Source organism: Engystomops pustulosus, chromosome 11, assembly GCF_040894005.1.
Source record: "Engystomops pustulosus chromosome 11, aEngPut4.maternal, whole genome shotgun sequence".
In the NCBI taxonomy this organism is placed as follows: domain Eukaryota; kingdom Metazoa; phylum Chordata; class Amphibia; order Anura; family Leptodactylidae; genus Engystomops; species Engystomops pustulosus.
The window spans coordinates 30,257,846-30,276,878 of record NC_092421.1 but is presented as its reverse complement, the minus strand read 5'-3'; the positions used below and the strand labels follow the sequence as shown (position 1 = coordinate 30,276,878).

The 19,033-nt window shown below is 39.3% G+C and overlaps 1 protein-coding gene across 4 annotated transcripts in view; it reads left to right on the top strand.

Moving 5' to 3' along the window:
• The window catches only part of ASCC1 (activating signal cointegrator 1 complex subunit 1), a 146,645-nt gene extending 128,216 nt beyond the window's left edge, over window positions 1-18,429 (top strand). For all 4 annotated transcript variants that reach the window (XM_072130804.1, XM_072130802.1, XM_072130803.1 and 1 more), the window contains exon 10: window positions 17,837-18,429. In XM_072130804.1, coding sequence (XP_071986905.1) covers window positions 17,837-17,953 — 117 coding nt within the window. In that variant the 3' untranslated portion in view covers window positions 17,954-18,429. The remainder of the gene's footprint in view (window positions 1-17,836) is intronic.
• The last annotated feature ends 604 nt before the right edge of the window (window positions 18,430-19,033 follow it).

The window sequence follows — 19,033 nt, the reverse complement described above, 5'->3', positions numbered from 1 at the left end:
TATTCTATTAATTTGGTCATAATAAAAGTTACATTTTATCAATCTTCTGTCCTGATATGGGTACAATTTTCTGCCAATGGCAGTTTTCGTAATAAGCATATGTTTACATTTAGCATGTCTAATATATGTAACATTTATTTTGTTTCCATACCCTATTTGACTTTACACAACTGGTTACAGCTACAAGAGATCTCAAGCTAAAAAAAAGTTTGGAGACCTCTGCTCTATGGCATTTTGTTTTTCTTATTTTCTAGAGACTTGCATTGACTATAAAAATGAAATGAACCAATAAAACAATACAGAGATTTGCTGGTAACCCAGGTTTGTATCCCTGTCTCTGCTTTTTGTGACCTTGGACAAGTAATTTATCTCTCTCTGTCTCAAATACAAAAAATAGGTTTAAAATTTCTACAGCAAGTGGAGATATGCTTACAGTGTTCTATATTCAGCAGTTTATGAAACTTTGCATCTTCAGAAAAGAGGCAAAGGTTATGCAAAAGGGGTGCCCTTTCAACAACAATCAGTTATATTTGGTAATAAGTGACACCATGCATTCAACAAACACCCTGGGTGCACCATTCCACTCCTTTCTATGTTTTATGTAATATCAATAAAATATTTATTAAATTAACTATTTAATACTCTTTTTTAAACCTATATCTTTAACAGATCAAAATCCAACTGATGAAAATCTCTTTAAACCGTAACTTTTAAAAATGCATTATCTAAAAGCACCCGCTCGAGGCAGAGATCTGATCTATGTAATTCTGTATCTATTTGGCTTATTGGTCAATCCAGGCATCTGACAAGACAGTCTAGTACATCCACATCACCAGTCACCTGACGTGACAGATCAAAAATGCCAAAAAATAAAGCAGTGTCTTCCTGCAACTGAGACAAATTATTGTTATATAAAACTGAAACCAGGCCCCATTTGGGGTCTTACCGCTGGAGTCTGGTAATATGTCTTCTAGTATCCAAGTCTACTTGTGGATCCTGTGGGGAATAAAAATAATTCAAACTGGCTTTTTTCTTTTCTTTTTGCATCGTAGGGATTCGGTTCCATACAATTCTTTTCGTTGCAAAGAAAAAGTTCTTATTACAGCCTGATGTGTCTAGTGCAGGCAAGTGTACAGCAAGAAACTAGCAAGGATTAAAAAAAAATGGGGACCATGGTCCCCCTTAAAAACTGCCGCAAAGCCATGGCCCTAATTAGCCACCACCATGACTTTAACCTTTCACTAAGTAGGATTTGCTATACTGGCTCCTGCCTGATTCAAAAAAAAATTCCTGCAAATTTTTATTTGTAAGTTGTACATTATCTAAATCTAAAAAATAGTTTTGAACATCCAGGATCTTGGTTAAAGGATTTGCCCCCATTAGTGCTCCGCGCTGTACTAGTACTGCGTGGACTGTCGCAATTAGCACTCAGCCCCCATACTAGTACGCCGCTGAGCCAATGCCTGTTCGGTTCTGCAGCCTTGGTGGCTCTAGGTGACCTTGATCAATTCGGGTTTCTGCCCGATCAACTGTCGATGGTATTTTCTCTGCCTGCCAGGGTTACCATGAGCAACAGGAAATTCGGGTTTGATTTCGGAGAGGGAGCATGAGAAATTGCAACCACATCCAAAGCAGACTCGTAAATTACCCGTTCCTGACATGGGTCGGTAGTGACAAAATATAATATTAATTAACTGAACATTGACAGGACCTTGTGTTGGATAAACCTTAACGAAAGGTTCCAGTCGGAGTAGTGGCTGATTAGGGCCATGTCACCGAGGCTAGGTTTTGGGGTATAAAATAGCTATGTCCTAGGGTAGTGGTGGCGAACCTATGGCACGGGTGCCAGAGGTGGCACTCAGAGCCCTTTCTATGGGCACTCAGGTTTTCACTCCAGGACAGAGTTCCCCAAACACTGAATCTTTCTGCAGTCCCAGGCAAATTAAGAGTTGCTGCTCTCAGCGCTAATCGACACTTCACTGGCTGTTTGGAACTGGGGGAAAATTGATAGTGCAGTTCTGTCAAAACCTTCTATCTGTGGAGGTCCTACTGCTGGACCTTCCATTCTTCATCTACAGAGAGACCCTGGAGAGAAGCTACAATGGTAATCTGAATTTGCCCTCCTTCTTTCAACTAGTGGCATCAGACAGCCGATACAATTGAAAGATGTGGAAGATCAGGTAGCAATAAGTTACCGCTTAAATTTCCATGTTGGAACTTCACGGTAAATAAGTGGTTTTTGGTTGTAGTTTGGGCACTCGGTCTCTAAAAGGTTCGCCATCACTGTCCTAGGGTTATAATAGGGACAAACTAAGGTCCCCCCTTTTTTATTCTCTACTAACTTTTGGTGTTTAAAACATGCCTGGACTAGACACATCAGGCTCCAATAAGAATTTTCCTTTCCGTTGCAACAAAAAGAATAGTTAAATTGTTGTTGAATTTTTTTTATTCGCCACAAGTGGACACGGATATTAGAAGGCATTTTACCAGACTCTTGGGCTCTAAGATTTTCAGTCTGTAACAGGAAGACACTGCTTTATTTTTGGCATATCGGTGTGTTTGGTCAGATGTCTAGATCAGCCAATTGGTCAGTTAGATCCGGAATTCTGCATTGAGCTGTTGCTTTTGGGTGGTGCATTATTAAAAGTTTTAAAGAGATTTTCATCAGTTGAGTTTTGATCTTTTTAATGCAATGAAAAGGGTGGTTGACCTCAATTCTCTGATCCCAATTAGATAGGAATTATATCTGCAACAGAAAACTTTTATTTCCACACCGCAGGTCCATAGACCTTTTGGGTCTGTTTTAGAGCATGTGAGAAGCATTTTATACTGAAGCATGGTGCAAGCACTTCCTGTCTGCTGACGGGACAGCAGCACTCCCATTGTATTAACTGTTACAGTGTTGGCGCTTCTGTCCTAACAGCAGATGGGAAGTCCTTGGATCATACTTAAGTATAATGCTCCCACTCTATGTAAGGTGTGCAGTTTGTGGGTTCAGGACAATGTTGGTTGCCATAATCAAATTGGTACCATTAGGCCTGCAGTGGTAATTTACTGCATTAATGATCATCAGAGTCATTTTTCCATGATGTTTATAGCAGACATTTACATTGTTTTTCATGAAAATATGTTAGTATTGAAATTGTAAAAAAACTACTTTACACTGTAGCGTCTGAGTCTTTGTCCGTTCACGCTAAAAGAGTGAGGAAATGCTGACTTTTCGTTTGATTAACATTCGCACAGCAGTGGGAACTATGACCTAGTGACTGACTGCGAATTTAATTCCTCGCAACCGTCTGTCTTCAGCCAGGCTCTGGACCAGCAAGAGTTAACACCATGTAGCTGTGAGTGCCTGCACCTACCACGTGGGGCAGATTTCCTCCACTTGGTTTATTCCCTGCTGGTCAAATTCATTTACTAGCTCTGTTTCTACTCTACTATAGTTCACTACTTCTGTATTCCTGGTAATCAATTGTTGGCTTGAATTGGTGGGAATCTTCTGGTGTCAGCAATTCTCTTCTGTATATGTTCTCTCAGTTGTGACACATATTGTTTACAACCCCCTTTATGTTTTTCAGTTTTTTTTGTCTTGTGTCTGAACTGTGACCTAGGGAGGGACTGACTATAAAGCTGTTCTGTATCTATAGGATAGGCATAGACAAGCGGGCAGGGATGTTGGGGGCTGGAGCTGTACTGTCTGTTGTCCCTTAGTTCAGTGTCTCCTTAAAAATACATACTAAATTGCAGCATGGTCCTAAACTTTCAAAACACCTACACTATAGCCTTTGCATATGAGATACAAGGTCAAAGGTTCTTCTTGGTGATCATTTCTGCTCAGGGGTTTTACTATGCCTACATTAGTTCAGTCTGGTTATCTGTCAGAGTATAACTAAGATTTACAGGAGCTCCTTGGGAATCAATGGTTTGCTAAGGGCACTCGTAAATCCACAAGTAGGAATCTCTACAAAGTCTCTTCCCTAGTCTGTATGTGTATCTTTTTATTGAGTATTCTTTGCATAGCATTTTCATTCTATTTTATACATTCAAACATAAGGCGATTTACTTTTGACCCTAGGTGCACCTGGACGTTATACTACGTCCCTGCGGCTAGATACTTAGTGCACTGGGACGTGGTATAACGTCCTGCTTCTGGCACCGGCTTACGAACTGAGCCGTCACCAGAAGCAGCGGCTGTCAGCTGTCAATCACAGCTGACACCGCGTGCTAACACCCGCGATCAAAGCCTACTCCGATCGTGGGTGTTAACCCCTTACACGCTGCGGTCAAGCATGACCGTTGCGTGTAAGGGTGTTCCTGCTATGGTTCGGATCCCCCGTGCCGCTTACCGGGGGTTCCAATTCTCTTCTGGGCAGCCCTGAAGTCTGCCGAGTCCTCCGAGCTGCCCGATCTCCCTGGCAGTCATATCCCTTCCGGGTCCACAATAAAAAAAACAAAAAAAAATTATAGCCTGTACAATGTAACATAGCAAATCTGATCTGCATGGCGCCTACTTCCCTTCTATGCCCGGCCGTGCGCCCATACACCAGGTTACCACCACATATGGGGTATCAGTGTACTCGGGAGAAATTGGGTATCAAACTTTGTGGAGCCTTTTTTCATTTAATCCATTACAAATGTTTAATTTTCCACCCAAAATGAATGTATTGTCAAAAAATATTACAATTTGTAGACCACATCTCCATTTTGTTTTAACCCATATAAAACACCTTAAGGGTTAAAAAAACATCTTAAATGTTTTTTCATACTTTGAGGTGTGTAGTTTCCATAATGGAGTCAATAACAATTCTAGCTATTATTTAGGCGTCTCACGGTCAATTAAAAGTTGAGCAGGTCCATCTAAATATTAGTTTTGGTGAATTTCCCAAAAATTTGAAAAATGGCCCCAGATTCTGAGCCTCATAACTTTCTAGTAAAATATGTGGAATTTTAAAAAACCATGCCAACATAAAGCAGACATTTGGGAAATGTAAGTTATTTATTTGGGTGCTATGACTATCTGCATCAAAAGTAGAGAATTTAGAACTGAAAATAAAGAGTTTTTCCAAATTTTTGCCAAATTTATTTATTTTTCATAACTAAACACAAAAGATATCATCTAAATTTTTTAAACTACTTTGAAGTACAATGTGTCACGAGAAAACAATCTCAAAATCCCCTGGAGATCTTATATCGTTCCAAAGCTATAACCACTTATAGTGACACAGGGCAGATTTGAAAATTGGGACTGCGTCCTATAAGCCAAAAGAGGCTGAGTAGGGGTTAAAGTGTTACTCACCTTTTAACAAACTTTGCAAGAAAACAGTATTCCATTGTGCATACAAGAGGACTTAGACATTTACCTTGCAGGCCGTCTGTTTGTTTTTCAGTTCAGTCCGACCTAGCTGCTGTGGCTCAGCTCTTGTTCACTCCTATTCAGTACAATGTACCGGCAAGCTGGAAAAAATTCCAATTGTGGTGATATTAACAAAAATTTGTTTTTATGGCTTTCACTTTGCAGTCAAGATCACACATTTTCACAGATGGTTTCACGGAGGACACTGATGGATTTGTGTGTGGCTTTGCCGCCTGTTTTGAGCTGGACACCTAAGATCCTAACTTCTCCAGGTCTTTTCTATATAAAACCGCAGATACCTGCCTATTATGGAGTGTGCTCAGTTCATGAGCCCTTTCCATACATGTATAAAGTGTAACTCTGATTTCATAATGACTTTTACCAAACATCATGTGTGATTACCACTTTAAAAAGAAAGAGATCATTGCCCATATTGGGTTGTTTGACCTTTTCTTTCCTGAGTTATGGAATTGTCTGTTCTAAAGCTGCTTGCCAGAAATCTTCCTCAGCAGCAATGAAGTTGGCAGGGATTAACACCTCCCTATATCTGTCCTAGTCAAATTTTCTCTTTTAGAATTTTAGCAGTAAATCCATTGAGATTCCTACAAGTAATTTCTCCAAATGCTGCATAGTGTAGATAGATAATGTATACAGTCACTAGCCTAGCAGCATTCATCACATGGAGATACATGGAGCAAGTTATAAGTAGTAGATGAACAGCAGTGAAATAGTTCAACAAAGTGCATAATCTGTGCTGTGTGAGCCCTACGGGCTCCCTGCTGCGTGGAAAGTGTCCAGAGAGTTGGAGCTGATGGAGTGTTGATGCAGAGAAAGAGACAGATAAACTTCCGTAGAATAAAGGACTGGGACAGAGGAACTGATAGGGAACATGAGAGCTTCTACCTTATTATTCATACACAAGGCTTTCCTGCCAGCTACACACAGAGAGCATCATATGACCTCCACCAATGAGCAGGGAACAGCAGTAAACAGCAGCAAAGTTGCTCAACATGACAAGAGCTATTGATTTGGGTTTTTTTTCACATGAACTGTTTTATTTTGTTGACACCATAGGGAAACATAACATCTTTGATGGGATGTTATATTTAAATTGTGTGCCACGAAGAACATTAGAAAGGCATTGTATCTCCAGGCACAACAGACCTGTTCCTGATCCCTAGCAGATCTTCCATGGATGAAAGGGTGAATCAATTTATAGGTGTTCACTATTAAGTTTATATTAACTGTATTAAGTTGAGTAAAGTCACTCATTTTCAACCTCTTAAAATAAAAATACCACTTTATGATGCTTTAATGGAATTCGGGAACATTGAATCCGGAATTAGGAAAGGCCAAATAAAAGCATAACATTAATTAGAGGTTGCGTCTAGTGTGCTATTAAAAGAGAGAACTGCAGAATCAGCAATTATCTGTAATTAGGATTAGTGGCCAAACAATCATTAAAAGTAGCAAAAACTTTGCTTTGTTGTTCATGTTTGCAATCAATTTCTATATTTAAAACTAATATTCTTCTATTTACTAGTTTCAAGAGTTTAAAAATATATTTTCAACTATATTCATTGAGTCAAAGTTGGGGGGTGGGGGAATGTTGGCGTTTGTTTAGGGAAAGGTGATAAACATAATTTACAATGTTAAAAAAACTTTTGCTATCAATCTCCTGAATTCCTAATACTTGGCTAATTTAAATTTTTGGTGGAGATATTTTTTGAGAAATCGTTAAGGCATCTAGTGTAGTGTATATCCCTGCACTGTTCCATCTTTCTACTGATACATTTTGATGAGCTAGATGTAAGGTAGTACCTTGAGATTTATGCTTGCAATTGTACTTGTCAGCCAAGACTTTGTTTGGACACAACTTTTTGTAAGCAATAAATTTAGCTTTGTTTTTTTTCTGGCTATTTTTTTGTTTTCTTGCTCAGATGGAGATCCAGAGAAATATTAAATGAACTGTCAAGGGACAGGAATGCAGGTAGAGAAAGTACAAATGCAACTTAAACTAGCATAACAAAACCCTTAAATGTTGTCTGAGAATTTGGGACATGGTAAAACCTGACACATTGTATAAAAGAGCAATATGTAGGTGGTAATCGTCTGTTTCCATTATATCTTCCTGGAACAAATAGTTTATTCTACTGATGCCATAAAGGGGATCTATGTTAGAATAACTGGAGGTGAGGGGAACTATGTGCTAGTTCACAGATTCTGTACAACAGGCACTTAAGCATATCCGAATCTTTTCTGCCTCACTTTGGACAAATCTTTACAATGGAGGATAGCTAAGGGAAAATAAAAACAAAAGGGGGTTATATTCCAATTTCTAGGAACCTCAATAAATTTGGACCCGAGAACACCAGGAACCATCAAATATTCATGCATGTCCAACAAAATCTTGAATGTTCAAAGTGTTCCTTTTAAGATGGCCCTGATATCAGGAACAATTTCAAAGTCTTCCAGCAATTCAGATACCCTTTATTAGGCTTGAGATGAACACATGTAATCTAAGGATGATTTATTTGGCCTTTTCAACAACTTTTCTTCTTCAGGCTTGTTGTCGTGTCAACTCAATGACTTCAAGGTGCACAGGGCTTGTGTCTGTAAAACAACCCCAAATTATTAATCTCATTACCATGTTTGACCATTGGAATGTGGCGTTTTGTGCCGATTTACTAGCTTTAGATTGTGAGATATGGCCAAACGTCCCACTTTGACTTCATCTGTTCCAAAGAGCTTGTGGTTTGATTTTAAAAATGGAGGTTTTCTATGGGCAACTTGTGGAGTGTTTTTCTACCTGTACTTTCAAAAGCAACATCCCCCACAAACCACACACAGTACCTTTTAAGATGTCTTTATACATGTTTCACTGATGTCTCTATCCATGGGATTAGAGCCACCATTCTTCTAAAAAAAAGATTTTTTGTGATGTTCTCTGTTCAAGTCATGGAGGCAGAGGAGCTCCATGACTCACTTAATGTGATTGGGCAATGCTATTTAATCTTAGTTTTTAATGAATTATTTATTTTGGGTGAGTTAATTTGAATGGCAGGTTTAACTTGAAAATGTAACATGCCACTACAGCGTAAAATCTGACATTTACTAGTACTCTTGTAATGTTTTAAATTTCTGGCCATTGCACAGTGCACTGGGAATACTCTTTCTAACCCTAGAATGATGGGATGCAAATGGTCAGGAAATGGCCATATAACCATCCCCAGATTGACCGCAAAAATCGCTTTTCTCGCATCAGTGCTCATGTTTTATCTTCCTGGAATTGTGTTAACAAAGTTGCCTGATTACTCCAGGACAGCATGCTACCAAAATGTAGTCTATTAAAGAAGAGGTCACACTTGCTGATAATCAAGAGCATCTGATAAGCTACACTATGCTACTACTTTACCCCCATTATTACTACGGATAAGTAAGAATGTCCTTAGTTTTTTTGCAGACCTCATTTTATGTTCATTTGAGAGTTTTTAAAAAATATTTTCTACCATAAAATTCAAAAAGTGTATGCTTTATTTTCTCATGACATTATGAAGTGGTTCCAATGAGTGCATTTGGATTTAATATGGGGCTTGGCAGTCTGGGAAGTCTACTCAGCGACACCTTAATTGGTTTTATAATCAATTGTGCTGGTGGTTAGTGGTGAGTAAATTGCATATAATAAATGTTAAAGGAGTTGGCCACATATGAGGTGTTTTACAATACCCTGACAGGATCAAACATATCATATCCACCCTGACAAGTTTCCACCTTGTTCCTTTAGAATCTGCAGATCTTGTGAGCCCATTTTGGGACTTCCAGTGATGTCCTGTAGACTTCCGGCATGGGACCTGGCGTTCATTACTGAATGCATAGGGGTGTGCAAAGGACATCTTATAATCTTTGGGTTTTAGTTGTAAATGGGATATTTGAGCATGAATCTTGTTAAATAGGCGACTTGTTTTGCTTCATCTATAAATGAGGGAATTTCAGACAGCGTGGCCTTTTAAACCTCTAAAAAATAATTGGATGGAGCTAGAGAACAATCAATTGGTCTGTAAGGAATTCCCTGTGTCTGGTTGCTTGCTCACGTGAGGTAATTTGCTATTTTGGAAATCTTTAATAAGGATATCATTGGGATGAAGATACCACTTTTTATCATCGGAGCAGTGGTTCACCATCAGGAATGACAATTACTGTGTTTATTTTAGTCCCGCTGTATATTGCCAGTATACAGCAGATCTCCAAAGCACTGCCAGAGGGATGAAATGCGGCATATTCCCGCATACCCAGAAGCCTTTGTTGTATGGCAGGCAAGACATGAGCAATAACTTATGAATTATGTATCTTGCACTTTTTTTTATTGCTAGGCATCACAATTTCTCACTTGAGTGAATAGTCAGCCACACAAGAAGGAAGCCATGCAGCAGCTGACACTTTTCATGGCTGAAAATAAAACACTTCAAGCTAAGGATAATCCAGGCCTCATCTCAAGCGAGATGGTAATCTGCTCCCTTAAGAGTGTGCATCCCACTAAATACTATACCAATGATCATCCTCATTATTCTCTATGTTTAGTCTCAGAAAGAGCAGGAGATGCAGATTTCGCAACAGTTACAATATCTGCAGCATTTCATTTGGATTACGGGGACAGAATACATATGCATAATTCAAACAAATGAGTTGAAGGAAACAGAAGCAAGCCGTCAGAATCAAGACAGTTTCTTCCATTGTCTGCCATGCACCGGTGGGCACATGCTATCCATAGCATAATCACTTAATGACAGATTCATGTTTCCAAGCAAAATCTTGTGTAGGTCTCGTCCTGAAGGCTCATTATGGTTCATGCTTCTATGTTCTGGAAGACTACGTGGTGGTTTTTCTCTTGAAAATCTTATTGGTTTTTCAATTTTTGTTCAAGAAATAACACATACTGCAAATGTATAAAAGTACCAAATGTACAATTTTTGCTGTTTCTACAGTAAAGCACAGTCCAGTGAAGTAAATATGTGTGTTGTCTGGTTTATTAATTTACTAGATTTGTAGATAAGAGGCTGACAGAGTTAAAGGGAACCTGTCACCAGGGACATCATTTTCACTAGAGACAGGTTACAGAAGCCCATTACAGCTGCATTGCAAATCTGCCTTTCTGCTTTTTCTTAGCATTTACATTACAATATAATTGTGTGTTATAACTTACCTTGCACCCTGACAGAATCCTCTGTGTAGTCCCAGGGTTGGGCTTTGGTTTGGATGGATTCAAAACACATGTAACTTGTCTGTGCTGCAGACCACTTTTGTGCTCCTTTACAGCTCCTCCATCCTGCTCTTTCACAGAGGTTTCAGCCTGGTGAGCTGACATCCATGGGGGATAAAGGAGCTGTACGGTGGTGGCCAAGAGCTGAGGAGTCAGCAGCACAGATAAGTCACATTTTTTGAAATGCATCCACACCAAAGCCTCTCCCTGGGACTACACAGAGGATTCAGTCAATGTGCAAGGTAAGTTATAACACACAATTTTATTGTAATGCAGATGCTTAGAGAAAGCAGAATATTTGCAATGTAACTGTAATCGGCTTTTGCAACCTGTATTTAGTGAAAATGAGGTCCCTGGAGACAGGTTCCCTTTAAATAGTAGAATACTTGCAGTTATGATTTATCCTCTCTACAAGACGGTTTGAGACAGTCTGTATGAATTTGTGCTATTATTTCTTTATAGCAAAATACTCAAGTCCCTTCCGAAACCTATTAATGGATTCATAATGGCAACTCTTGTAAAAAGCCTAATAGTTATAATGCTTGTACTGTTAAGAACCCATATCTAGGATGATGTACTTTATTTTCTGTAGACATAGTGGATTGTGCCGAGTCACAGTCCTTGGTATAAGAATATAATTACAGAGACCTCCACACCAGTGGATCTGATACTAAAAATGTGTTACATTCCAATTTAAGTTGTATTTTTTAATGTGAAAATGTTTTACAATGAATTTAATATTAAAATCATGTTCACTGATTCATAAAATTAAGGAGCTGAGGTGTACGTTCTATGCAAAGTAGTCCTCCAATCCACTTAAATGTCCTTGTACTGCAGTGTTTTTGCATACTATTGCGCATGTTTTTATTATTTAGCACTTAAAGGGGTTTGCCATTGAAAGACAAATCTCAAATTTCCAGATGTTTACACAATGAAGACCATTTTAACCCCTTAACCCCTTACAATTTTACTCAGTTTTTTTTGCTGTTTTAGCTCCTATAACTCAGTGATGGTTAGTGTAAGATTCCACAGTGGGTGGGGCCTCTCTAAGCAGACACTTCATGATTCCTTTGTGCTATCAGATGCGGAGTTCCGACAATGTGCTTAGATTATCAGGGTACAGGGTTTATCTACACTTTTATTTAGTTTCTGAACATTCACTAGTATCTGACACGTAGAAAATGAGAGATAAGACTGAGATGATGGGATCTGTGAGATGGATTTAAAACACAGCTATGCTAACTCACCTATAATACACACAGAGTCTGCTCTGTTCCCTCACCTAATCAATAAAACACACAGTCAGCTCTGCTATAAAGACCTTATCTGTCTGTAGCTTGTAGAGTAAGCCTCTGCTTGCTGCCAGGAAGTGCCTCTGTCTGAGCTGGTCTTGTAATGCATGGATAGGGGCAGGAAGCAGAGAGCACTGCAGTGTGCAGACAAAATTAGCTATTCATGAGAAGAATTCATCCATAGTCAGAAGATTTAGCCTCCATCTACACGTCTGTATTTGTTGAGCTCCCCTCACCTTATGCCCTCTTTCCGTATCTCTCCCGACCTTTCCCCCTTTTTTTGGTAGCTGCCCAATTTTTTGTAGCCTTCACTTCTTATGTCCCCTTCCCATGTACACCCAAGTTTGGGGAAATGATTACTTTTCCCTGTTCCCCTGCACAATAAATCTCCTATTCTGTCTTATCTGCCACTTATGTGTGTGCCACTGAAGCTGGCATGATGATGTCATCACATTGCTCCTGCTGGCCTCTGCCACACAAGACAGCTGCAGAGTATCAGTGAATGAGTTCCTCTAATGTAGACATTAGTTGCGGTAGTTCTTCCTGTGTGTGTTTCCAGCCTTAAGGTTTCAAAAAGAGTTATAATTCTCACATGCCATATTCTCAGTTTATAACAATTAGAAAATATTACACAAAGATGCAGCAATAGATTGTTCTGTGTAGTGAGAAAAGCACAGCAATCTATTGGGAATAGGGTCCAGCGAAATCCTACTTACTATACGTAGTTGCTGCAGTAACAAATCAGGGACCTTATTTTTTGAACGATATTTTTTATATATTTTACTGCTGCACTTACTGTATGATGAGCATTTCAATTTCAAGACCACCAGGAGCAAGTGACAATCTATTAATGAGAACCAACAGCTTAAATTATCCCTTGAGGGAGCACTCAAGGAGAGACTTTTTTCTGCCACAAGAATAGCACATTTTCTAAATGTCAGACAATGACACATACCTCTCTAGTCTCCCCAGGTTTTAATAAAGCCATATTGAACTGCTCATTGGTATGTTAAGTCTTTGAATATAACCATGCATCTTGTCCATCACTTCCTATTTATTAATGAATCATATGATTCATAAGGAACATGTTTTTCTTCTACTAGTTCTACTTTTCTTATCATTTTAGGGCATTTTGAGTAGGAATGAAGAGCTCCACACTGGTGACCACCAGTATATGTTGGGAGGACACAATCTATACATACTGGTCAGACACCATGTTATAGAGCATGAGGACCTGAGCAGGTTGTACACGATGGCCCAACTTATGAAAAGTAGTAACATAGACACAATTCTGTGAAGATGCAGTAATAAATGTCGCGCAGGTTCCGAATTAGCATTGGAACACCCCTTTAGATGCAGAATTTTGTGGTGTGGCAGACACAGTGCAGGTGCACCACAAAACTGTCGCAAACACTTAATAAATATGTGTGCAAGCATGTTTTTGCATGTTCTTTTCAGTGGAAAGGGAGAAGAAAAGCTGGGGTAAACACTTTCATAAATATGGGCTAATGTGTGAACGAGGCCTTAGTGGGAGAAAATGTTTCCCAGGAGTGCAACCACTCCCTAAGGAACTTATAAGTCTATGTTCTTCATACTTTTGAAGGTATAGATCAATTACATTTGTTAGCAAAGCTCCGCAACTGTATGAACTTTCCAGCAACTAGGTATAATTTTTCTTGTTTAAATCATTTTCTGGCAGTCTACTACCCTCTTCTTAGGGGTGTATTAGTGAGATTCCTAGAAAGCATAATGCCAGTCCTAGGTTTGATACAAGGCGATGTGAACTTTCGCTTGAATAATGGGATGAGGTTACACAGGAAGTGAGAGCGAGGGGCCAACGCAATCTCTGGCATGGGACAGCAATCACAACCCTGAATGGCCAAGACAATCTGTGAAACCGAGCCCTGTCAGCATGGTAGCACGACCACCAGCTTCTTGTTACATATAATTGGCCAGAGGTAGCATATAATGTAAGAACAAAATCACAGACTTGTGGGTCGACAATCCGAGTTAAATTTAAATATTTAATTGCCTTAAAGGGGTTAGTTCCTTTTCTTCATGTTTTGTGTTATGTGTGTGGTGGCAGGATATTATGTAGGTTATTAATATACATCTATTAAATGTTCTGCACCTCTTTCTTGATATGTAATGTTAAACCTCCTTTCTTTTACCTCATCAACCAGAGATTCACATTCATAAAATGGCCTCGGATGGATGGTCATGCAATCACCCTGCCAAGTTGCTCCAGTGTCAATGCTACATGAACCCTGGAAGGCAAGCGTGGCGAGCGGTTACAGGGTTTCCTCTAGCATGGGACTTGACATAACCATACCTAAAAGACAACATAGATTCACAAGTTTCCTGAGATTTTAACCCCTATCGTGGACACTCAATGCCTGCCCATGGAAGGGTCCTAGAATTTTTCCACCAAGAGTTGAATCTCTGGCCCTTCCGAACTTAGGACGAGTCAGAATTCCTTAATGGAAGGTCACAGATCGGTGTTATTTGTGCCATGAACTCCAGCCTGCCTCTCTAGCTCAATTGGACACCAAACAAAGCTCTACTTCTAGACTTCCATTAGGAGCTTTGCATATCTCCTGATTCCAGATTGGACTGTTCCCAAGATCCCAAAAATGTATCCGTTACCTGGCTAGGATCGTCCATAACTCCCTTATGCAGTTGGTGCCATATGTCTGGTAGAACGGCTTTAAAAAAATCTGTGCCTCGAGTGAGTTTACTGAAGGTGAGAGATTTTCTTCCAGAGCAATTGACAGTGCAGGAATTGTAAGCTTGTATCATTGGACAATTTGTCTAAAATAAACCTTTATGAGAGACGAGTATATTTTGCATGTCCTTCCCCGTGCAGCACTATATCTCTGTGTACATTTTGGCAGAGACATTAGGCTCCAATCTATTGGATTTAGTATAAATCTTAATTGTAGCAATTTGTGGAAGTCACTGTGTGTGAAATTACGTTGGGGAAAGATGTATGTATGATACTTCCATGTAGGATCTGGGCAATTGAGTAGATTCTTAAAATTGTCATCTGGCAACTGGGAAGTGGAACATCTAGGGGGAATTTAGAAAGTTATTTGATTTCATCTGGTGGGGATATGCGATGGCGAAGTTTTTGTAAGATTTTGTAATTTTGTAAAATTATATTTTATGAAAGATATTCCCAGATAAAAATCAATAATAAACTTTTGAAAATTAACAAAACATTTCTGAATGCATATAGGACAATGAGAAGTACCATCATTTTGTTGATGGCTATTTTGCTTGTCAATGATTTTGTAGGTTTTGTGAATTTTTTTTAGAAGTTGTGAGGTCTTAGCTGAGTATGTAAGATTCAGCATGTAGTTTAATTGAAAAAGGGAAATGTGAGCAGCATTGTAATAACAGGTTGAAGTCTGTGTTATCATTCATTCTTTCTATAATGGCTATTGCCTGCATGTGCTGAATGTACGTGCAGTATGATACATGAGGATAAAAGAATGGGTAGTCCTGCAGTTTTTCCTGGCAGTGGGCATTTGGAAAAGGAAGTGGTTGGAGTGGGCTTTGGTGTGTTTCGATGGGGTTGTTATTTACGGTATGGTGTCCACTGTTTTATGGGGAACAACACAATAGCGTCTCTCCATCACCTTGGTTTAACTGTAAAATATGGCAGCAAACCTCTCGTAGCTTAAAGCATATCTTAATCATACTCCGCAGGAAAAGCTTTGTATTTTCCTCATGTCGTGATTTTACGTTTTGTCAAAAGCAACAGCAGGATGGATCTGAACACACAATAGTCAAAACATATCATTTGTATTCAAGCTACCACATATGTGAAAGAGAAAAATATCCTGAAATACTTAAAGCATTAAAAGGCACAATAGCCGGCAATGGGAGCTGTTTCAAAAGGAGCTGGAGAAAGACAACATGTCTTAATAATATATTTTGTTATAAAATAATAGCAGGAAATTATAGCTAAAATATGGTTAGAGAATTTTCTATTAATCATAAATACATATGTAAAGGTTCATATAGTTAAGCAGAAATTATTGGATTTAAAACTAAATTGTGTGGGAGACAATTTTCCATGTTTTCCATGTGCTAGACTGAAATACAATGAATTGCCAGGGTGATTGCAAGTTATCATGATTATATAATTCCTCAGTGGGTAAGTAGTGCAAATCTAAAACAAAGCTACATTAGTTACATACCCATGTTATTTGTGTCTATCAGTCCTGGGTTATCTGGACTTTGTGTGCCTTTTATGTGTATCTTCTATTCTGATGCCACCTTTAAAGGAAATCTACCATCAAAATCTATGATGATAAACCACTTACTCATAGATCGAGGCACCGTGATTGTGGTAATCTCTTATATTTATCCATCTAACCCCCTCCTTTCTAAAATTAACTTTTAATATTCTGCTAATAATCATAATTGGCTACTGGGGCAGTTTCCAGAGCCCCTTCAGGCTGCAGGTTCACAGGCTATTACACTGTGCAAGAAGCACTTCCCAACCTCCCCTGTGTGACCTCAGGTGCAGCGAGAGGGGGGAGTGCTGGAAATCTGCAGTACAGAGGTGCTCTGTAGCCCTTCAGGCTTATTAGCATAATTTTAAGAGTTGGTTTTAAAAGGAAGAAGGCCGTGGATAATAAATATGAGAAGATTACTACAGTCGCGGTGCCAGGATCTACCATCAAGATCTACCATTTTGATGGTAGATTTCCTTAAATTAAAAATATTTTTGTTTCTTCTATTGCCTACATTCATTCAGGAATAGCAATAAAGCTGTCCTTGAGATATGTCTTGTATTGCACCTTATTTATATTACAGGGATAAAAGCTGAGTGCAACCACAACACACATCATATTTTTGGATTCGTGGGCAACCTTGTTACAGAGGCTGCATCCTACTTAGGCTTGCGGCACACAACCGTGGTTGGACTGGGGAAATCGGTTGTGCGCTGGGCAGAATTCACAAACAGACCACAATGCATAGGGCAGCACTTCATAGTGATATATGATACAAGGGAGCCCCTTCTTCCCTGCAAAACAGCAGTTCGAACTGTATTCTGGAGCTATGATGCATGACACCCTGACCTCTGCACAGTGGTCACTTCGTGAAATCCTAGCCAGCAGGTGGTCCGTTCTCTTTACATATTGACATTGATCCGGTGGTGCTCGCCTTGTAATAAAAATGTATAGGAAAAATACGGCAGAATATATTGAATAAACACATACAGAGCCAATATATTGGGATATCATCCTGAATTCCCATATTTATAATAGCCATGGCCCCACATTGAAGCCCATTGTGGAGCCTAAAAGCAAATATTAAGCTTTGGTAATTATTTATGTGTGTAATTCTACATAGATCAGAAATATAAGACTTCCCAGCAAATGGGAAAAGGCAAAGTTCCCAGGGCTCGATGGGCGAGCTTGGACTTGTACGTCCATATCCGTATAAGTATAAAGTTCATCTATGAAAATATCAGTATCACATCCCAATGTATCCTCAGAAATAAAGCTAGCAGCACCACATCCATTAACATGCAAATAGCCAATTAGTATTTAAAGAAACAAAATTTTCCCGTAGGAATTTTATTCCCAGAGTTCTAGACGTGCATAGAAGTACATGCTGTGCTGCAGAAGCCAGACATCTTAGCTGACTCTACTGTAGGAAGCAGTTGTAGGATATTGTCATGTGTTTTGTGTGTTTGATTCCTGATGCAAGTGAATTGTGAATGAGATCTGGCATAGAATAAGACCCTGGGGACGTCTTCATGCTGAATCCTGCGTATCTACAATAGCACTACTGGATGGAAAGCAGATTTGGCTGAAAAGTCTCATGTGAACAATAAGAAGATGAAAAAGAAATGTTCAGCTTTTTACTCTAACACATCTACAAAAATCATTGATCACAACAATTTTGTATTTTCAGCTCTTTGACAAATTCTATTTTGGAGAAATCAACCTGGAGACTGTTCATCTTTCCCAGCGGTTCTCTGTAGATAGCTCTGGTTACTACACAGCAGCTGGACAAGTCCAAATCTCCTGAGTACCCTGCACGTCAAAGGCTCCTAGAATTCTCCGCTGCAGCATTCCAGTGGATTTGGTGGTATATAGAGGTTTATGGTTGACACTATTTGATCTACTTTGATTGAATTGAAGACCTTGTTACTTTCTTATATCTGCCATATTCTCTATGAATTTCAATTAAAGACCGCTATGAATTATCCCTGTATAATCATGTATATCCCTGAATTCCCATATTTATAATAGCCATGGCCCCACATTGAAGCCCATTGTGGAGCCTAAAAGCAAATATTAAGCTTTGGTAATTATTTATGTGTGTAATTCTACATAGATCAGAAATATAAGACTTCCCAGCAAATGGGAAAAGGCAAAGTTCCCAGGGCTCGATGGGCGAGCTTGGACTTGTACGTCCATATCCGTATAAGTATAAAGTTCATCTATGAAAATATCAGTATCACATCCCAATGTATCCTCAGAAATAAAGCTAGCTGATTTTAATGAATGTCATTTTCTGAAATGTATATATTGGTTTATATTGAAAGAGGTTTTATAAGAATATATACATACAATGAAGACACTTGGCTCAGCAGTCACTAAAGCTGGCCATATGAATAAGATGCGTATTGGCCAATTTTGGCGGAATGAGCCAATTATTGTGTATGGGGCTCCCCTTATCCTCCCCGATTTAAGGTGTGAGGTGAGATACAGGACAGACAGTTGGAATTCAATTGCCTACCCTTTATCTTTTGGAGATACATTGCTGTCAGGGAAGCGTGACTGACTTCCCTCTTCCAGTGCATGGAAAATGCACAACTTGGCCAAGCCATTCATGTTCATGGAGGAGTCAGGGAGTCACAGATCCTGTGCCAGTGACTGTGAATTTTTGGCATGGGTGCCAAGGGTGGCACTTCAAGCCCTCTATGTGGGCACCCAGGCCATCAACTCAGAGTTTGCCATACAGGACTCAAGGCATCCTCCAACAGTTCCAGGAAGCCCAGGACATGCTCTGTTTTATAGCAACACCTCCTTGGCTGCCTGGGAGTGCAGGAGGAGCGAGAAGGTGCAGACAAGGATGGATACACTGGTCAAACGTTTAGTCGTC